At 42.1% G+C, this 22,843-nt stretch overlaps 1 protein-coding gene and 1 pseudogene across 8 annotated transcripts in view; one reads left to right on the forward strand and one right to left on the reverse strand.

Moving 5' to 3' along the window:
• Positions 1–22,843, reverse strand: part of LOC147015942 (uncharacterized) — a 63,425-nt gene that overhangs the window by 18,382 nt on the left and 22,200 nt on the right. For 3 of the 8 annotated variants that reach the window (XR_015049946.1, XR_015049947.1, XR_015049945.1), the window contains exons 2-5: positions 15,107–15,248; positions 14,783–14,854; positions 7,575–7,650; positions 4,959–5,119 (exon numbers count right to left, since the gene is read on the reverse strand). Coding sequence is in view for 2 of the 8 variants with exons in the window: in XM_085848613.1 (XP_085704739.1) it covers positions 4,959–5,099; positions 7,575–7,651; positions 10,403–10,541 (357 nt within the window). In the remaining 6 variants the exon portion in view is untranslated. Of the gene's footprint in view, positions 1–4,958; positions 5,120–5,248; positions 5,290–7,574; positions 7,652–9,979; positions 10,019–10,138; positions 10,206–10,402; positions 10,546–14,782; positions 14,855–15,106; positions 15,249–22,843 lie in introns of all 8 variants that reach the window. The other 5 variants (XR_015049944.1, XM_085848613.1, XM_085848614.1 and 2 more) reach the window with 4 other exon arrangements.
• LOC147015943 (uncharacterized) lies at positions 18,033–19,436 on the forward strand (annotated as a pseudogene).

Consider the following 22,843-nt stretch of genomic DNA (forward strand, 5'->3'; position numbering starts at 1 on the left):
ATGGCTCTGGAAACACCCCCCCCCCCAAAAAAAACCCTGTTTAAGTGTAAAACTCAACGTTTGGACATACACCTACCCCTACCTAACCAAAACCCCAACCGTGATGCGTTAGGTTCATAATTTTTGAATGGACCCTCAGATAATACATCGGTAAAAGGTCGGCGATATCGATACTATTTTAAGAAATGAAATATGTCTCACCAGTGATGGAACATTTGTGATAGTGACCAGAAACCATTAAAAAAAATCAAAAATATTAATGTTTGCCAAGGTTACCGGCCCAACCCACTACGATGTTTCGTCACTGAATTTTTACATTGAATTCCCTTTTCTACCAATAATCCACTCCAAAAAATTTCTCATTTGGAGGCAAGACATCTACGATAGATTTACAATCAAAAATCAAATCACGATGTTAAGGCCTTAGTTATTTTATAACTTGGTTTACGCAGTTCTTCAGCTAAAATGTCGGGTCGGTAGGTCGAAATATAAATATAAATATAACTTCAATTTTTAGAAATTATATATTTTTATGATTTTTTTTCGGATGTTCCATGGAGAAGGCAAGGGTAGGTGGGGGGGAAATAAATATAAATCCCGGACCAGGAGGATCTAAGAAAACATTGAAGATGGAAAACCATTCAAATGCAGGATGCCATTGTTCACTGTATCATCTGATGTGAAAAACAATAAAGAAGGATTAAAACTTGTTTTTACAATATAGTATGGCATGTTTTTCTTATAGGAACCTGTTGAATCATCAAACAAATGGAAACAATGCTGAGAAAATTACTGTCTAAGTCGTAGCTATGTGTGCGTGCACACCAGTGCATAGTGCTGGATATGATTAAAAAAAAAGGTGTCCACACGGAGTCAACATGCTCGAAACGGTCAATCAGAACCATAACCAGCTTAGTTTTCAGTGGGCATCTGATCGTACCATCTCCCCATCCCCATGAGCACATCAAAGGCTGATTTCTGGTCCGTTGAAAGCTGAATATCAGCATCTCGCAGGGAAACTTTGACGTACTTGGCACCAAAATCTTTCAATACGAACAGCGGTGTACAACTTTCGATGGAAACAAAATCGGCACGATCGAGAGTAGCGTGCAAGTCATCCCTGCTGCTGCACTGAATTGATGCAATCGTTCGGCCAGAATATTCGTCGTCAAGATGTTAGAGTGATTAAATCACCAATACAGTCACTCGAATTTATACCGCTGACATACTTCTTAACAACTCATGGCTCACAGACTTCCTCTCCTGTCGCAGTCACCGTGTGGCCCTACATGGAGTTCTTTCATCCCTCTCTTCCTGTCCAGGCGGCATTCTGGGCCAAGTTCTTTTTCTGGTTTTCATCAATGATCTCTCCGATTCTCTGGAAAATCCTCGATATCTGTTTGCTGATGACTCCACCCTCTGCCGTACCATCGGTCATCCCTCAGGCCGGCAAGCAGCAGCTTCTTCGCTCACTGCAGATCTGGATAAAATCACAAACTGGTCCAACACGTGGAACATGTCTTTCAATCAGGACAAATATCACACTCTCACCATGTCTCTTCGAAAGAACCCTTTAGAAAATCCCCCCATCCACTTTCTCAACAATCCTCTGGAAGAAGTCTTTTCTTTCAAGCTTCTGGGTCTCACTATCTGCCATGACCTTTCCTGGGAGAGCCACATTTCAAACCTCCCCTCCAAAGCCAGTCGCCGACTGGGAATCCTCCGTCGTGCAAAGTCCTTCCTCAGCCCACCTGAGCTCCTGACCACTCACAAAGCTTTTGTCCGCAGCCTGATGGAGTACAGCTCTCCCCTCTGGGTTGGTGCTCCTGCCTCCCACCTTTCTCGGCTTCACGCTGAAGAAACCAAGGCATTTCGGATCATTGGCATCTCCCAAATGAGTCTTTGGCCCTCTCACTCATTCACCGCAGGTTGGTCGGTGGTCCTTCTGTCTTCTACCATCTCTTCTCCAGCCTCGCCCCCCCCTGCTCTCTCTGTGATTTGTCCCCACCACATTACTGCAGGGCGCTCAAGGTCCGCCAACAACCCCCTTCTCGTAAAACTACCAAAATCACGAATCACTGCTCACCTTCTATTCACTCTTTCATTCCTCTTTTTTCCAACCTTTGGAATAAACTCCCTCACTCTATTCATTCCCATTCTTCCCTCCAGGCCTTCAAAACAGCTGTTCACCACCACCTCTTATAATCCCCCATCCAAATCCTCGATCTTTTCTACCCCCGATAATCCACCGAAGCCCACCTCCTTCAAATTCCCTGCTTTCCTTCCTGAAAGTCCCTCCCTGTAATGTCCATCTTCTATTCCCCATGTTCGCCGTCCCATCCCTCTCCCTTCCACAGATCTCCTAATGTCTCTGTTCCCCACTGTTTTGTCCTTCCCTCTCTCTCCCCTCTTGTCTCATGCTCTCCTTGCTGTGCGTTGTGTGTTAGCTCTCACACGAGCCTCGACAAGGTACACAAAAAAAACAAACAAAAAACAAAAAACAATCACTTTCGCCCCAGAAGCAACAGTCAATCTGAACCACGCTGGCTGGCCACTGCTCAGACGCCATGACCAAAGACGACTGCGCAGCTCGGTTAAAGGTGACTCGGCAATTTGGTGCGCACGCACCAAATTATATTTTGAAAATAAATGCTGATGTTTACATTTCGGGTTTTGAAACTTTTTCACCTTCGGCGGAAAGTGTATAAACATAAAAGGCTAAAAATGTGTTTTATATTTATATTTCATTTCGGCAAATATACCGTCGGCGGATCCGTAAACCAAGTTATAAAATAACTAAGGCCATAGCGGGTTATTTTAAACTATATGATGCATTTATATTTGAGGTGTATATTTGGTGAAGATGGCAACCTTTTTTCAAAAACTCTTGTCACCCTTGAAAGTTACATCTTTAGATAAGCAGTAAAATTACCTTTAAATTGATGTGTGAATTGTATTTGTACTATGTTCGGTTTTTGAATGGTTCGTGCATTTGAGAGGTCACATGACTCCTTTGCCGATTTTACCCATCATGGTCAGGTCTTAAATCGATATATTGATATCAAAGTTGAAATCCGAAAGAAAATTGCCTTTTTATGAAGCATTGTAAATATGGATTTACCCTTGCTGAAATGGTGGCAAGTGTCAGCTCGTGAGTATATAATTGATCAATTGTGAGAAGACCGTTTAAAAATGCCTATTTCGGTGCAGCATGGAAAATAATGTGATCCAACAAAGTTTCATGGCAATTAACCTGACGAGCTCAGAGTCGTCAGGTCACAAACAAACATCTCTCGCAAGCGCACGCACGCACACACTCCTGGTTGCATCAGCTGGAAGTGTGGCTGTGCCACTGCTGCAGCCCCCCCTCCCCCAACGCTTTGTAATTTGCCAACATCGGAAGGATGACAGGCTGAGTCAACCAATCTGGTGTTATTTTAACAGCATGACAGGGGCTCAAACTCAAGACCTTAAGATCTTAAGCCAACCACCTTAACCGATAAGCTTGGTGATGCGGTTACCGATTGTTGCCTTCAAGGCAGCATTTCCAATTTTGTATGCCACAGCAGTGATGCAAACTTGCTGGAGGGTGAATGTGAGGTGAGAATCTCTTCACACAAACTATTGTTATTTTTGACTAAACACTAATCTGCAGTAATTATGATTTTATCCAACTCAAACATATTTGGATTTGGTGTTGCATGTTCAAAAGAAATAAATGCACGGCCAAACAACTGGAGTACCAAGTGCCAATTTCACTTTCAAAACCACTATACCGATTTCAAAACAAACAGGAAGGAATCGACCAAGTCGCAAATGGTGTTTCATAAGCAATTCACCAACTTCCTCAGGTTGATCTATCATAGTACAATTCTGCAATTCTCTGGATATGTACAGGACTAGTTCATAAAATTAGAATACCGCAGAGAGAATTAGGCAAACACTTAATAAATCTATTATAAGTGATAAAGCACTCAATTTTTCTTGGACATCTGACATCTAAAGAAAGAACCAACAATATTAACTTAGAAAAGTTTGGAAAATAAATATCTCCATTCACCAAAGAACAATCACTTGAACACAAAGCAACAGTTTCAAAATATTGGATATCCATTTCTTTTTTCATTCCATAAATTTAGAATAATGTGTTTTAGGCCAATAAACAGGAAAAAAAAATAATAAATATCACTTCAATACTTTGTTGGTCCTACTTTAGTTTTGATCACAGCCTTTATGTGGAATGGCATTGATGCAACGAGGGCGTGTCATTCTCCGACCATGATGTGGACCAGTTTCGTGCATTCGTGGTCAAAACATTTTGAAAACTTTAAAAGCTTTCCCCTTTGAACCAGGAACCACCACGAACTGATAACATTATCCCCCTTATTGTACGAATTCCACGACTTTGGTGGTGTCACCATTTGCAGCCTTTTTCATGAACCAGGAACCGCAACGAACAAATAATGTAACCTCCCTTGCCTCCATTAAAACAATGACGAAACTCGTGGATTTTTTGCAGGTCAGGAAATCCCCGGAACCTACCCCCCCCCCATTTCCCATTGAAATGATTCCCCCACGTTCGCAGTTTCAACATTCATGGGGTTTTCCTGGAACGAATCTCCTGCAAACGTTGGGGTCCAGGTGCATATTGCTTTTGGCCCGATCTCTCAATTGTGAAGAATCACTGAAGAAATTTGAAGATCTGGATCTTCATCAAAATCTAATCAATTAGTCCCAGTAACACATCCAATCTGTTCACCAAGTTTCCCTGAATACATCCACAACTTTTTGAGATACCCTGCTCAGACAGACAGACAAACAAATAAAGACAAACAGGGGTGAAAACATAACATCTGTCCAGCTTCGGTGGCATCTACCTAGTTCCTAAAAATAAACAAAAATGTATGACCCAGGAAAAAGAAATAAATAAATAAATAAAAAAACACAAGGTAAGTTACCTGCATGACCTCCTGGGTGAGCAGCAGAAAGAGCAGCAACAAGTGTTGATAAAACTTTGCAGGGGGCCCATGAAATGCCAGAGTGGAGAGAAGCACTTGCAAGGGAAAGTTAAGACAGCAATACCGAGTCCAGTGCCCTGCCTGCCAGACAGCGACAAACACTGCACAAGATCACACCAAATAAATCAACATGTAATATGCCTCAGGACACTGTATCCAATATTTAAAAACATGCCTTACGTCCATTATATATATATAGATTTTTTTTTCCATCTGTTTGAAGAACCTACCAGAAGGCCATACTATGCACCCGAGATCAATGGTTCTCAACCTGGGGGTCACGGGAAGGTTGTCAAAACAAATATAAAATAAAGAAATTCATAAATATTTTAAGAAAATGAGAGAGAGAGAGAGACAGAGAGAGACAGACAGAGAGACACAGAGAGAGAGAGAGAGAGAGAGAGAGAGAGAGAGAGAGAGAGAGAGAGAGAGAGAGAGAGAGAGAGAGAGAGAGAGACAGACAGACAGACAGACAGAGAGAGACAGAGAGAGACAGACAGAGAGAGAGAGACACAGAGAGACAGAGAGACAGAGAGAAGCACAGTGGCGGGTGCTGAAAGTCAATGTTAGCGCTAGCTAACTACTGCAAGGTGGCTGAATATGGATCGGTGGCTTGTCAAAAAACGTCTGCCAGCTCAAGATGCGGACCAAGACGACACATGTGAAGGTGGGTCTACTGTTACGAGTTCAACTGAAAACGTAAGGCGCCGGCAGCAGATTTGGCCTCCAACAAGCGTCGGACATATCAGACTGACTTTCTGCAGTACGGATTCACATGCCGAGCCAAAAATGAAGTGGAATATCCACAGTGTGTTCTGTGTTCAGAAGTGCTTGCTCACGAAAGCTTGAAACCAGTGAAATTGAAGAGACATTTACAAACCAAACACCCATCCTACATTGACAAACCATTACATTTTTTTCGTCGTAAGGAGGGAGAACTACAGAGCCAAAAGACCACTGTATGTGAGCACTCTACAATCCCTGTCAAAGCCCTGTTGGCTTCATATGAAGTGGTATACCTGGTTGCTCAATCCAAAAAGCCCCATACTATTGCAGAGAGCCTGATCCGCCCAGCAACGATTGCAATGACCAGAGCTATGTATGGTGAAAAAATAGCTGGCACACGAGACTATTCCACTGTCTAATGGCCATTTCACCAATGCGCCTCGCTATTGTGTCAACGACATTAAAGAGCAGCTCATTGACCGAGTGAAGAAAAGTAGAAGATTTTCCTTCCAAATTGACAAAACAACGGATGTTTCCAGTGATGCACAGTTACTCGTTTTTGCAAGATACAGCTATGAGGGGAAAATGTACGAGGATATATTGTTTTGCTCGACACTTGCACTGGTCATGACATTTTTAACAAACTGGACAGTAAAATGTGCGAGGAGGGGCTAAGTTGGGAAAATTGCATCTCTGTGTGTACAGATGGAGCTGGTGCCATGCAGGAGACAAGAAGGGGACTGAAAGCTAAAATTTTGGAAGTGGTAGTTTTTGTTTTGTTGTTTTGTATATTTTTGGTCAGTAATGCAAGGTTTGTGTACGTCTGGTAGCTGTCATGTATGATAGTAACCTCTGTCTGCAGCAGAGGGTCGCTCAATCTTCCAGTCTGTGTCCCGTGCATAAATAGGCTACATACCGCTCTTTGCAATTACAGAAGCCTTTTTTATGAATGTGGCTGGCTGTTTTTACTGTGTTATACATCAGAGTGTAAATAATTAATTTGTGATGCTAGTTTAGTTTAGTTTAGTTCCGTTTTGTTTTAACAGCTGGCAGTACCTCGGCGTTGACCAATGTGCTCCAGGCACTGTGGATTTTTTTATGTGCTCTGTGACGTCACTGCAGTGTGTTTCAAGTGTGAGTCGGGAGGGGGGGTCGCGAACCCCAACTTAAATTTTTTGGGGGGGGTCGCTGCTCCAAAAGGTTGAGAACCACTGCCCTAAATGACCGCATGCTTGTAAACTATATTGCGATCAACGACTTGAAAAAAATCTCTGCCAAATATTTATTACACAAGTTGCTCATTTGAAGCATTTTCTTCCACTGAAGTGTCTTGCAGGTGTGAAACTTCACCCACAGCTCTTTACCTCTTCACTTGTGATATTCAAGTTTTTCACTCACAATACAAAACAGTTCTTGAGAAAGGAGTACTAAATGTCATGTTGTAACATACAGTGATAACATCTCGGATGAGAGAATAAAACGACCACCGAAGCGACCAAAAGTTATTCCCCATAGCATATGCCTACGCACATGGTCACAAGTGGCACATAGTGGAGACTTTTGGTATACACCTCATATGAACAGATTTCTGCATGATCCCTGAACACAGAAAAATAATAACACTGGGCTGCATTTGAAATATTTTTTTCAGAGGTCTAGGTTTTCTCAACGGTTCTTATATGTTTTTTTAAATTCAGAAATGTATCTAATTTCGCTCAATCTGATAGTGTGGGTTGGTACTGATAGCTCAATTTATACAACTTGTGGGTTGAGACAAAGCAAGTAGCAGGGTTCACAGATATTTCAGAAGAAGCCACAAGTCCTAGTTACCAAGTGCTGCTCCACTTGTCTCTGGCTGCAGTTCCAAATGCCTGGCAGAACACCGATGCAGGAAGACATTGTTATCCTTAAAGGGTGCAAGGAATCAACATACCATTAGCGAGGTGCAGAAATACAAGTTTCACTTGAAAACAATTATTTTTCACAAAATTCTATTAAACCACTGCATTTCTTGCCAAATGACCAAGCAACCTTAACCACAGTTTATAGCTGGAGCTCTTATCCCACGATTTATACAAGGACAATTTTGGCAATCCTGTGAGGTTAGCTTTTGGAAATCAACTCTTCCTTTTCAGCCAAAGGCATACCCATGTCCTCGTGTGTGACTGCAAGCCAAGCTTGCATGAGATTCAAGGCATTCCACATGCAGGTATCAACAAGAAGTTCACATATTGTAGATACTATAAAATTGTACAATGCATGATCATATATGACATACAATAAAATAAAAAAAGACTTGCTATTTTATTACATCCAATGCCAAATCAGACTGAGGTGTTCAACAATCACCAACAGAAAAAAAATTCCCTTGTTGTATAAATATTCTTACAGCTTTCATGACCAAATTATCTGAATAGTTGTCGGACTGACATGCTAGGTGTCCAGGGAACCACGGAGCCAAATACAGGCATGCAGAGAGAGAAAAAAAAAGAGCCAATCCTTCAAGTTTTCATGGGTGGCTAACCACAGCTGCCGGTGATACATCACAGCAAGTGTGCTCTGACCAGTCTGCCATCACAGTGTTTGGGTGGCAAGCTCTTCGTTGTCATTATACAGGTCTCTTTGAAAGTTTTGACAACCAAAGAGGTTTTGCATATCATGGACGAATCAAACTCAAAAGATGCGTTTTGTTTTTTTTCTTCTTCTGTCGTTCATGGGAGGAATGCAACTTCAGGAAATCGTTCATAAAGTTCTATCTTCAAACAACAAGCTCCTCAGTTATGCAGTGGCATTTTAGTTGCTGATTGTAAATCAGCTCCAAACAGACCAATTCTGTTGCATCTCCGATAGAAATGCCTCAAACATTGCAATCGTGCACAAGTGCTGATAGAGGTTGGAACAGCATTCTTGTCAACTCCTGGCCCTGCTCTTGCACGATCACTTTGACAATAGCTTCTGCTCAAAAGTGCCCTTTGAGTTTAAAAAAAATCCACCAAAATTGGTCCTCTTTGCACATTTTAAGCCCTGGTGCCAATAGGAAACACTATGGAGAATTCCGGCTTCTGCATTACCCAATGCTTCATACAGAAGTGCTACAGATCTGTAAAAGTCCTCCACCCCATTTGGTACAATGTCAAGCAAAATGGCAAAGCAAGTGCGAAGAAAGAGCTAAGCAAGCTTGAACAGCCACGTGATCATGGTACAAATCGAGTTTTTGTGTTAATTGGACAGTGCCCACTCTGTCATTACCCTCGCCGAAGGATTCGGAGAGGGTTTTGCATTTGCGTCCGTTTGTTTGTTTTTGTCTGCACAGAACTTGTGGTTTTCTCTGCACCCGCTTGTTGGATCGAGACAAAATTTTCACCATTGGTATGACAAAATTTTCACCATTTCACCATTGGTCACGTGGTGTGGCAGCCATATTGGAAAACAGAAAAACTTTGGACCTCTATCTCTGAAACCACACAAAAGTAAAAAAAAATTGAAACTTGGGACATAGCAAGTACTCCTCATGGGGAATGAGTGATTTATGACATCATAGGTGCCCTCGTTATGACATCACAATTGCATATGTATAATGCCCCATCCAATCAGTGTGAAAATTTTTGAGGGTCATCTCGGGATTAAAAAAAAGGTGCACAGAAAAAAAAATTAATGACATGTGATTCAGCAGCCATATTGTTAAAAAAATAATAATAATAAAAAAGAAAAACTTCAAAATTTTTCTCTGAAGTGGCTGAACAGATTGAGGCGAAACTTTACATGCATGACCACCTGTCCATGAGGAACAAAAGGTTCACACATGTCAGTGGTCACATGGTTTGGCAGCCATATTGGATTTACACTAAAACCTATAAAAAGACACCACTCAAAAGAAGTCCTGGCAAGGTTTTGCAATCTCTGATTGCTCTTTTTCTTGTTTTGAAATGTGGCAGACTGTACAGGCTAACCAAACGGTTACACCAATACCTCAGCAACTTGCAATGTAGGAGGGAAGGAAGGGAGGTGGGGGGGGGGTGTCGTCACAGGTCCAGACAGATTAGTTTTGTGAAGCCACGTGATAAATTTCAAATCCAGTCAATGAGAAAGCCATCCTCTGCAGAAGCACTACCCTTTCAAGCAAGGTCTTCACGTGATCTTTGGACCGCAATAACTTTGCACGATATACTGCTTGCCACAACAGCCGTAATAGATGTTTGCACACTGCAGCAGAAACAACGTGCTGGTCAAAATACCTTGGCAAACCATCTTCACATGGTGCAATGCCATCAAGACTGTCAGACAATACAACCATTAAGCATTTAATCAGTGGACAAACACCTCAAGAGAAAAGCACGAATGCTCACTAAACTGCTACATAAAAACCATCCAACTTTCAGAAAATGTGATGGGACCTTCCAAAGTGTGAAACACGGAGAGCAGGAAGATTACTCTTTTTCTGAAGGTTGTGAAACACACGGGTTGTTGATAAAAAGGGCCCAACTCAGGTGCCAAATTATAATCCAAATGCAAAATAATGAACTGATGAAATGAAAGGATACACAAGAGAATTGATAATCAAAACAGTATCAACACAGAATACCCAGGGGGCCAAACCAGATTTTTTTTGGAAAAAGACAGGGCAAGCTGAAAAAAGGTTGGCTGCCAAAAATCATATTGATTTTCATCGAGGAACAAAATGTATATGGACAACCTTGCCAGCAAGCTACTGGAAATCTGTAGGATTTTTCGAAAAAGCATGGCCCGACAAGCGAATATGGCGCCTTTTGTGGCGATCAGCCATGATGATTTATCCATGTTCCTTGAGCAATGGATGAAGGGGGTGGGGAGGGGGGGGAATAAATAAATAAAAATAAACAAACTTTTCTTTTTTGTTAATTTAATTCTAACAGACCAAATTTATCAAAAAAATTATCACTCCATGAACCACTTAAATGTTAATATCAAAGCATATTTTGGGCTAAAACATTAAAGAATTGTTCAAAATGCATGCTCAATCCTGAATTTAATAGTTTTGTTTGTGAATGTAACATCACAAGACGCATTTCTGTGGTGCTGTTGGTTATCATTTTCTCATTCACTACTGCTGTCAAAGGTGGCAATGTCGTGGGCATGGCTGCACTTCTTTTTCAATCCCTGACAGCGGCAGCCTATATAACAGACAATGTTCTTCTTTCCACATGAGCAGTTTGTTTTGCAGCCCTTGGTGCAGCCAGAGAAGATCGTCTGCATCATCTGTCGTGGCCAGGTCGGGTGTGTGGATTGCAATGGTACCTGCTTTCCATCATCCACCGCCCACCCATAGTTGGACACTCGGCTTGCAAATGCGAGCACTCGTCGATTGCAGTTGCCAAAGCCACACTTTGAGATAGTGTTAGAATGCGTTCTCTGTGGGTGGTAGCAGCTTCAGCAGAGTTACCTTGTTTAGGAACTTGGGAACTCAGAGCTTTCTATGGTCTGAACCCTCAAAGTTATCACCCTTGTTGGTATAGACAGCAACCACAAGCTCCTTTGCCTGGATGATTACATCTGCTGTGATCTGAGCAGGACCTTGATCTTTGTCTGCAAAGTCTTCCAATGCCAAGATGTTGGTCGTCTTGCTTCTGTTTAGCCACACCTTCACAGTAAAGTAGGGGTAGCTGGTGATGTCTCGTCCAGTCAGACTGAATGAAGGGCAGTCCTTGGCTGTTTGCAGGTCCCAGTGCAGCATCAATCTCATGGATTGGTAGATAGCTCTCTCTCATGCAGTTCAAACCCACAGTTCAGGCAAATCTTTCAGCAGCATAGTACATGCCAACAACAATATCTGTCATTTGCGTGGATAATCACACAGTCCACCTCCTCGTTCCGGACACTGTACACAGAATGCAGTACGACACTGGTATTTGGCCTCTTGTTGAGTGGACTCCAAAGCAGCGACGTGTGTGACTGGACCCTCTGAAATCAGTACACTCTTCGTTTCTTACTTGATGCCACCTCAGCTTCAAGTGCTGATAGAGATTTTAAAACTTTTAAAAACCTCAGTACAATCAGGTCGAACCTATGGTTGGAGCAAGTTGTTCTTCCTCCTGGCACCATGTCTCACACTGGAAGCTGAGAATTCCAGCTGTTGTTGCAGACAATCATAGCTGATCCATTGGCCGAGTCTGTTGAGTGTTATCAGGGACTTGCTTCGTGTCCGATTGTACACGTGGTCGGTTGTGGAAATCCCCCGTAGTGGAGGCACCCCAGCCACATGTTGTAGGAGCTGTTGGGACACTACAAGCACTTTTTCCAGAACCGCTGATCAACCAACACTCGTCCTGAGCTCAGAGGCTCTCCTTGGGTTGGTACTCTTGGTTTGTCACAGAGCAGCATGGCTGTGAAGCTGAAGAGGGAATCAGGAATCATTTTATCAGCAGCAGCAAATTAAACTTCTATTGACTGCTCATCATCTCCTTCCTGCACATCTTGATATCGTCTCAGTATTTGCTGCCCACAGTATAATCTACTGTGTTTCATCGATTTGGCTCTGCTACCAGATGCCTCAACTTGTCAAGGGAATCACCGAGGGATATGGAAGATGCACAGATGAAGGCAGATCCACCGGTTTGGTTGATGATAGAGATGCACTCCCCAAATTTCTGCTGCAGTTTACATTTCAGTGATATTGACCTGCTGGTGTCTACAGTCTTTACTCCCAGCTCCCGGAGAACCACCTGGTACTTATCCCACAAGGATTTGATCAGGAAGTCACATTTCTCCTGGAACAGGGAAATCTCCAGCTGCTCCACCAGATGAATCAAAGCCACATCATACAGATTCTTCGGTGCAGATCTACCAGTGGGAACTTGTGTTGCGTTGAATGCATTTATGCATGGTGTGTAATAGGGTGTTTCACAAAATTTATTTTCACAAAATTTTGCCAGATCGCTTTTTGTCTTGTTCCAATTAGCATTGTAAGCATCTGTACCAAAAATGGAGTCAATTGCTGCACATTTAGGGGTGGCACACTTTTTCACAATGTTGACGTTTTTTTCTATTTTCAGGAATAATGGCATCAAGAAAGAAATGTAACTTGCTCGAGAAGCCCCCTCTACCTTCCATTTTAGGAGCTCGCCTTCCCTCAAAGGAGCAAGTGCTACTCCACCTCCTCCATCATATTGAAGAGGGGAAGGCATTATCAAAGGCCACAACAGCAACAATGGATGAAGTAAAGAAGATATGGGAGAGAGCCAGTTTACCGACAATGACGGATGCCAATCTTCGAAAAAAGATCAAGAAGCTGAATGCGGAGTACAAGAAACTAATAAAAGAGAAAAACAGAGAGACGGATGGAGCTCTTTTACGTCGTGAAACTTGGCTCGGGGATCTTCAGGACCTCTTCGACATTGCTGCAGCAAACATATTCGACCTGAAGATCCCCGAAGAAGACAAAGAATTTCGAAGGCGCCAAAGAGAAGACCGGATGTCATGCTCTTTTGGATGTGTAGACATCACGTGATCTTTGGTTGAGCAATAAAAATTGTGAAAAAGTGTGCCACCCTTTACTGGTGTCCTATTGGCTCAATTTTTGGTACAGATGTTCAAAATGTCAATAGGAACAAGGCAAAACGCGATCTGTACTGGCAAAATTTGGAAAACTTTTACTTATACCATTATATTGTGAACCACCCTCGTGTGCAATACATGATATGGTATGTCATGTCCTTACCCAATCAGTCTCAGCAAAATGTCTTCTTGGCGATCGCCTGCTTTCTGTTGACATCCTGGCTGTTGGTGCCTTTCCTTTCACTCACCACCTTTTGTTACATAAGATACATGTACTCTTGTCATCAAATGCTGCTGTGCGGTGCCTGCTTGGAATAATGGACGTTTTGGTTGAGGTACTGTGCTCTGGCTGGGCCACAGTCATGCAACTTGCTCCTGGATGCCTCTTTTCATTGACATGCAAGTTTCTGCATTTGGCATGCCACTCGAGTGACTTCTCTGCCACCCAGGTGTCCTTGGTTGCATCATGGTGCAACCTTCTGTCGGTCTCGTCCTGTCAACAGGTCATGGCTACAAGAAGTTTTGGAGCTGTTGTCAGCTGAATATTAAACAGTTGTTTGATTGCAGGTTCTTGACATACGACACACTGTGTGTAGTCTGAGCGTGTCTTCTCTTCGGCCGTTCGAGACACCGCTCCCTCCTGCACCCGTTTTCCTGTATGGCTAATTCTCTTCCGTCAGATACCAGCAACACAAATTGACATAGTTAGCTTTCACAACAAACACATACATGCATACATATAAGCAAATACAAACATCCAGGGGGCCAAATGGGTTTAAGACACCGTGTGCTGTAAAAGGTGAAAAAAAATTTTTAAACAAATATATGGTTTTTTTGCCAAACAGTAATTCATGACTGTCCCAATATTATGGCTTGCAAGGGAATTGCAGTTGGTACAGGCTGTCATAATTACTTTGTTACAGTATATTTGGGTTGCTAGAACTAACTTTTCCATTTGTGGGACAGATAAACCGTAATGGCCGATCTCCGCAAAAGGCACCGCATTCGCATTTAGGGTCATGTTGTTTAGAGGCTTTCTACAGATTTCCAATAGCTGGTTGCCAAAGTTGTCCATATACATATTATTCCTAGATATACATCGATATGATTTTTGGCAGCCAACCTTTTCCAGCACGCCATGTCTGTTAAACCAATTTGGCCCCCTGGGTAGCACACCTGCTTACTCTCCATTTAAGTATAAATGCATAATTCCTTTTCATTTCAAGCAAGATTCTTCTTTTTTTGGATACAAAGTCAAGGATCATGGAAGAGCTGGAACACAGAACAGATCAGGATACAACAGAAAAAAAGGAAGAGCATAAAGAGAATGGGGAAATGCCAACAGCAGGGCCATGGCACAAAATAGAGACATGGACAAATAAGGGATGCGAGAAGGAATGAGGGGTAGTGAAGGCCACACAGCGTGGACAAGATGGATACAGAAGCAAACTCAGGAAAGAAAAACGATAAATTTATAAGGAAGTGGGGTTGGGGGCAAGTGGATTTACCAGAGGTAGAAAAGATCATGGTTTTGGATGAGGGATGATCTGAGATGGTGGTGAACAGCTGTCTTTCAAGACCTGGAGGGAAGAATGAGATTAAAGAGAATGTGAAAGTTTGTTCCACATGTGGGGGGAAAAAATAAAATTAATAGAGGAACAAACGAGTGTGGAGGGGCAGAGATCCTGGATTTAGGGAGTTCAGAATGGGATTTGATGGTGGACCACATGGTGCCCTACAGATACCTGGTTTGGGGGAGAGGGGGGTAAAGCATGGGAAGAGCAGAAGATACAAGATCAGGAAGAAGGTGGTAGAAGGCAGACAGACCAGACCTGTCTGCGATGCGATGCGATGCGAAAGTGATCAGCCCAAAGACTCAACTTCGTCACAGGAGATTCCAATGATCTTGAAGGCCTTGGTTTCCAGTGTCAAGGTGAGCAAGAGGTGAGGCAGAGGCACCAGCAATCCATCAAGCTGCGGATGAAGGTCCGATTCAATATTTTTGCACAACATTTTTCACAAATAAATAACAAAAAAAAATAAAAATAAAAGAAGGTTTTATTATTGTGGAAAGTTTTTAGAAATACTTGAAGAAATTAAAAATAATAATAATAATAATAATAATAATAATAATAATAATAATACAGATGACAATCTAAATACCCTGTCAAACCTTGGTCACAAACTTCTCTTCAGGTGGGAAGTCAAACTTTCTTTTTTTTTTTAAGCACCTCATTTAGTCTTTTTAAAAACGAATCACCCATTTATATCCATTTTACGTTTTAATATGATGTGAAAAGTCATAATCCTTTCATACCTGTCATTTAAGGGAAAGGAAGAAGAAAAAGAAAAAACAAACAAACAAACTCATGACAGTTCAGACCTGGCATGCATGACAAGGATACCAACACCAGGAAGCGAGTTGGGTTCAAAGAACAGCTGCTTTTTGTTGTTGGAGTGAAAAAAAATTAAAAAGTAAATATATATTTTTAAAACCCACAAAATATAAAATTTCACGACAATCTTTCAGCATACAATTTTTACAGATCAATATACGATGAGCAAATTTTTGTGCACGCGGTGGTGTGGTCGTGGACAATTCTGGTTACATCGATTAAAAGGACTGTGGGAATAAAATAAAATAAAATAAAATAAAAATGGCCATTTTCCTGCACTGGTTAAGTCAATTAAAGGACGGATACATTTACAGTGCCTAACCGTTTCCCAAGGATCAATATACAGACCAGTAATATACGTCTGAGTGTCAAATTCATTGAGGGCATGGACAGATTGTAGTCGAGGTGGGACAATCCATCCTCTGTGGCGAACAATTTTAAGCTAACAGTTTTCCCTACTTAAATTACAGCGAGATGTCTCCTCCTCATCACCCACGGTCCATGCTACACTTTCCAATCCTATCTTCACTATGCAATTCCTCAATCGATCCCACAAACATAACAATACTTTAATTACATTTTCAAATCACCCCCAATTTTCATAGTTTTAAATGTAACAAATGGTTGACAGCCCACTTAAATGTCTTGTGTGGCCCAAAGCTTGAAAAGAGTAAAAATATCTCAACACGCGACTTCGAAATTGATGGTTTATTTTTCATCAACGAAACCTACAAAATGATATTCAATGATAGTATTTCTTTGCAATTATTCAAGTGTGAACACAAGTGCATACAGACAAGATTCCCATCATGTGCTGCCTTTTTGGTTACTGGTTGCATCATTGGTTAGGGGCGTAGCTATGCCGCTGATGCAGTACCCCAATTACCAGAATACCGGTGCTCATTTCGCCGACCTCGGAAGGATGACAGGCTGAGTCAACCCCCTGGTGTTAATTCAGTGGGAAACAGGGCTTAAACTCAGGACCCTAGGATCCCAAGCCAACACCCTAACCACTAAGCCAACACCAGGCTACATAGACAAGGTTATCATATTATACAACTAGAAGGGCACTCGGTAGAGCGCATACCTCCGCCACGCAATGCCTGATCCACGAGAACATATCGGTCCCGATACATTTTTTGAAATATATACATATATATATATATATATATATATATATATATATATATATATATATATATATATATATACATATATATACACATTTACATACATACATACACACACATAGTTTTTGGCCCCATCTCTCAATGGTGAAGAATCACTTTAGAAATTAAATAATTCTCGGATCTGGATTCGGATCTTCACAAAAATTGAATCAATTCGTCCTTGCCACACTCAACATGTCGACCAAGTTTCATCCAAATCCATTCACAACTTTTTAAGATATCGTGCTATACATCGGTTTAGCCCGATCTCTCAATGGTGAAGAATCACTTAAATTCTCATACTTGGATCTTCACCAAAATCTAATCAGTTTGTCCTTGTCACACACCCAACCTGACTGCAACTTTTTGAGATATCCTGCACACAAACAAAGACAGAAAGGGGTGAAAATGACCTCCTTCACCTTCAGTAGCAGAGATAAAAAGGGTTCTTTGAGACTGAAGTAATAGTGGGGGGGGGGGGGGCAACGTAACAGATTGGGATTCCCGTTGGTTTTGCATGTTAATTTTTGCAACTATTATGAATGCGTTCTTCGCATTGCCAGGAAGTGGAAAAATGTTGTCGCCATTTTTTCTGTGGACCTTCAGTAACCTTGACACAACGTCAAAGCTGAAAGGTCATTTTTGACCTTGACCCAACGTACTGTATTAATCACGCTTTGTTTCAGAGTCTGGAGTGCCAGAATGTTGCATTGTGTTTTCTAAAGTGTTTATTGCAAATATTCAATCTGAAGTAACAGTGTCTTCATTTCAGAATGTCTGTTTATCCTGTTTATGATCATACAACTAACTTCTTGTTGAACTTCGCAGCCACGACCCATCCAAACCAGCATATAAAACTGAGATCTCACTTTCTCCTCTTCAGCCAACTTTTGCATGATAGTCAAGGCCTTAGAAATAAGAAATACACATCTGCAATCATTTGCAAAAGTTTAGGACCACCCTGAGAAAATGTCAATTTGGCAACCCTGGACAGGTATTGCATCATCCACTCATAGATGTTGCATCACCCACCTAGAACATTCAGGCACGTGCTTGTACTTGCTTCTAGAACCATTGGCAGGTGTCTGGTGTGAATTGATTTTTTTCGTGATTTTGGTCCTGCAGAAAAATGGGCAAAAAAACGTCTCTGACAGAGGTTCAACGGGCTGACATTTTCTGAGGGTGGTCCTAAACTTTTGCAAATGACTGTACATTCACCCTAAATTTCATGTGTTGCAGATTGAAGTGCATGAGCCATTAGGAGCAGTCACACAAGATGGAGCCCAGTACCAGTAAGAAACCAAGACCAGAAACTGATTTCAAACTGTGTATTCAGTGTCAGGAGCCTGGCACTGGTGTCCTAGTGTCTGAACCATCAGAGGAAGCCTACTCAAAGTTCCTCCAGTTTGTGCACGAAAGAGGACAGTATGGAGATGCTGATTATGCACAGATCAGTGGGTGATTGCATGGGTACACTGCCTCCAATCTAAAAGATATGAAAGCAAAGTGGGACAGAAAATGTTATGGATCTACTTGTCACAGTGGTCACCTCGAGCGTGCCAAGGAATGATACCAGAAGGCCTGCCAAGAAGGAGAGAGTCAGCATCTACAGCAGAGGCGTGGACGGCCTTCTTCTGTAGCCACTAGTGTATCAGACTCTGCTGAAAGTGAGACTCTTCACTTCACACGTTCAGCAACATCTCATTTCAATGCAAAGCAGTGTTTCTTCTGCCAAGAAGACAGGAAGGGGCCAGTTCATGAGGTGTGTACATTCAGTGCAGGGAAACAACTGCAAAAGGCTGTTGATGAAAGCAAGGATCAAACTTGGAAGGTGCAGCTAAGTGCCGCCATCATGAAGGACGATGCTCGTGCCATTGATGTAAAAGTACCACCTCTCATGCTGGGTTCACAATGTCCAGCGTGGTGCAACCAGCAGCAGTGAAGACAAAGCGTATACACAGCAAGAAGCTAATGTTGGCAAAGTAGTCTCAGACATTGAGTTTGTCAGCCTAGTTCGCACTCTGCTCCAGGCTGGAGAAGTTGTCACTATGACAGACCTCAAGTCGGCCTACTCTAATATGCTTGAATCCAATGGTGTACACATGAAGCCATCGACACGAGATATCAAGGAAAAGATCACCTCTCATATCGATGATGTCCATTTCATGAAATCGAAACGGCGGAATGAGTCAGACCTTGTGTTCACAACAGCTGTCCATGATGCGGCTATGGAGGATGCTATGGCAAAGACGACTGAAAGTGACATTAGACAACTGTTCGAGTGCTTCTGTACTCCGAGCTGCCATAACAAGCACCCATGGTAATTCTGTAAGGAAGGCAACTGACACCAAGGAAGGCAACTGTAATTGATGGAATGGCAATTGTCCAGGCAATGGGTAAGCCACCTTGGGTCAAGACATGTGCTCAATGGGCTGACCACTTCATAGCTACACTGGACAGCAAGTGCAAAGAATATGATGAGCTCCATCTAGTCTTTGACCGTTATGATCTTCCCACTTCACTGAAAGAGGCCACAAGGGAGAGACGCCAGGGTCGTAAGCCAGCAACTGCTTACCTTGTCACAGACAATACACAAATTGGCAAGGTGTCAGCAAAGCAGTTTCTATCCAGTACCGCAACCAAAGATGAACTGACAGTTTATCTTGCAAAGAAAGCTCTCCACCACTTTGAGGGTAAGTCCAAGGTCTTCATAGTAACTTCGCGGCAAGAGGTCCTCTCAAACTCCATGGATGTTCAACATCTCTGCAGCTCCCAAGAAGAAGCTGACACGAGACTTATTCTGCACAGTCTGGATGCTGTTTGAAGAGGAGCAACAGAACTCCACATTCAGTCACCTGACACTGACGTTTTTGTCCTTGCAATCCACCGTTACCATCAGTTCTGCAGGAACACATACTTTGTCACTGGTGTGGGGAACAAGAAGCGAGTTATCTCACTGGGACCAATCGTGAATGCACTTGGTGATGCAAAGGTTGAAGCCTTACCAGGATTTCATGCCTTCTCTGGAGCTGACGTAACAGGTCGATTTGCAGGCAAGGGGAAGCTGACCTGTTGGCAAGCACTTAGCAGATGCTCCATGGAGGTGGTATCTGCATTTGCTGCCTTAGGGATCTCCGAGAAGCTGGAAGGTGACACTGAACGAGCCATTGAGACATTTGTTTGCCAGCTCTATGAGCCTGGTAGCACTGTGGTGGATGTTGGTGATCAGATGGAAGCTTTTCACCAAGAAACAATTGGAGGCTCAAAAGCTACCTCCGACACGAGGAGCCTTACATGAAGCCATTGCCTGGGCACATTACCAGGCCATGGTGTGGCGTCAGGATAACATTCCTCACCCTCAGCTACCACCAGCAACAACCTATGGGTGGAAGGAAGAGGGGGATAGGCTAGTACCAGTACCAACAAGGGATCCTCCAGCTCCAGCCACAGTTATTCACCTCATCAAATGTGGGTGCAAGAAGACCAGTTGCACATCACACTGTTCCTGTCGGTCGCAGGGCCTCAACTGCTCTGAAATGTTTGTGTGGAGCCAATGAGGAGGTGTGCAGTAATGTCAACCAGGCGCTCTTAGGAATTGAAGAAGATGAAGAAGAAGGAGGAGATCCTTCCATCTAACTATGAACACAAACACTAAATGAAAATTGAAGTTCTATCCTACATTAGCTGACCAGAGCCAGCCAGATGGTGGACCGAAAGAACTAAATAAAACATGTTTGAGCTGTGAGATTATCACTGTATTTAAAATTTAGAAGTCAAAAACCAAAAAAAAGTTTGAGTTGTTGAAAGGAGTGTTTTTTCTTAATTATTATATTACTTTTAGCAATATATTGGGTGTTTGCTTTGCATACAGAATGTATTTTGGGGTAATATAATGAAATCATTTAGCACGATTTGGGCCGTAATTTGAAATTGAGAGAAAAGTATAAAGAAATCACCCCAAAAAAATGGCGACATCATTTTTTGGTAAGTTAAATCCTTCAAGAACACAGTCCAACCAGTGGCCAAAAATCAACATTTGAAACCAACGGTAAAACACTGGCGCCCCACTATAAGGCAAATGAAACCAACTTTGTTGCATTCAGACACTGCAAGGTTAAGTAATGTGCAATGCACACCAGAGGCAATTTGTGATGTCATTTTAAAACAACCATTTGCCGATTTCAAACTTACAAGTCTGTTTGCCTATTTACAGTTTAACCTGCATACCCGTTACAAATACACAATCTATTCCCCAGTCAACAAAACTTATGTGGAATGATACACCATGCAAAGGTATATAAAAAGGTTCCCATTGACACAATTTCCCTTTTATTGGCTGCTCTTAGAGCACCCTTATTCTGGACATTTTCAGCTGTCTGTCCACGAAACTTTGGTCAAGCCTCGGGGCTAAACCACTCAACCGATTCCAATGAAATTTGGTAGGTAGGGCCAATATTTCTGGGAATCGTGTGCTTTCGAATATGGGACCCTGGGCCCTAGCAACGGCCCTTTAAAGTGGTCAAAAAAATCGAATAAATAAATAAATAAATAAATCGAAAAATCGAAGCTTAGAGTTCTGTGCGCAATCTATCTCGCTCCCTTCATGCCAATTTGCAGTCCTAACAAAAAATATCTGTAGGAGGAGATAGGTTTTGGGTGAGTACATGTTGAACATTTCAGAAATGGTTAATTGTGAATATCTCTAAGAGAAAGTCTGATTTTAATGAAAGTTGGGTGAAATGTGTGCAATGTGGCTGGCATGTATACAAAAATGAATGGTTGCTATGCACACCTCTGTTGCTTAGCAACAGCTAAAATACTTTATCGTACACTTATTGTGGACTGTACAAAAAATCAATACCTCCGAAACTGGACCTCCGCGGGACCCGTTTTTTTTGTGCCCAAGGAGAATGTCTTACAGCATCATATAAAAAAATAAAATCTTTAGCGAATACATAAATGGAATTACCAGGGCTGCCATTTGTTGGAGTCTCTTTGGAAACATGCCTGAAATTTCACAAGGCGGGTTTCTGGGCGCAAACTAAGAGGGCTGCAATAATATTTATTGTGCTAAATTGACCGATAGCATGTACATGAATATCGGCTCGTCGCGTCGGCCAGCTTTCCATCTCGAGCGAGCAGCCATGTCGCCTACCGGCTTGTTCATCATATTTAGCAGAGAAAAATTGCAAACACATTACATACGTCTGCAAAAGTATTCACCCCCAATCAATAATGCCATATTTATATGAATTACGAATGATGCAGAAACAATTTTTCCAAAATAATTATTTTATTTATAACTGAAGAGATCAAACTAAACAGTTATAGTTGAAGGACGTTAGACGTCATGAATACCTGCAAAAAACATGTATGAATCAAAATTCACTGGTTGAAAAAGTATTCAGCCCCTTCGGTCAATACTTTGTGGAAGCACCTTTTGCAGCAATGACTGTTATGAGTCTTGGGTAAGTCTCTACCCGCTTTGCACAATGAGATAGTGAAAATTGCTCTAGTTCTGCCAAGTTTGATGGGGATTGTTGGACTGAAATCTTCAAGTCTCACTACAAATGTTAATTTGGGTTCAAGTCAGGACTTTGACTGGGCCACTCAAGAACATTTATTTTCTTCTTATTCAGCCACTCCACTGTGGCTTTAGTTTTGTGCTTCATATCATCGTCCTGATGAAATGTGAATCTCCTACCCAATTTCAGATTCATGGCTGACTCAAATTTTCATCAAGGATTCTCCTGTGCTTTGCACCATCCATTGTCCCTTCTAACCTGACAATCTTTCCAGCTCTTTCTGATGAAAAGCAGCCCCCATTGCATGATGTTGCCACCACCATGCTTGACAGTAGGGACGGTACTGACTGGGTGATGTGCTTGCGCAAGACATAACGCTTTGAAATTCAGACCAAAAAGTTCAATTTTTGTCTCGTCTGACCAGAAAACATTTCTCCACATTCCTGCATAATCAAGATGCTTTTACTCAAATTCCATGA

The sequence above is a fragment of the Eptatretus burgeri genome, chromosome 12, assembly GCF_056783735.1.
Source record: "Eptatretus burgeri isolate ZD-2024b chromosome 12, Ebu_testis_v1, whole genome shotgun sequence".
Classification (NCBI taxonomy): domain Eukaryota; kingdom Metazoa; phylum Chordata; class Myxini; order Myxiniformes; family Myxinidae; genus Eptatretus; species Eptatretus burgeri.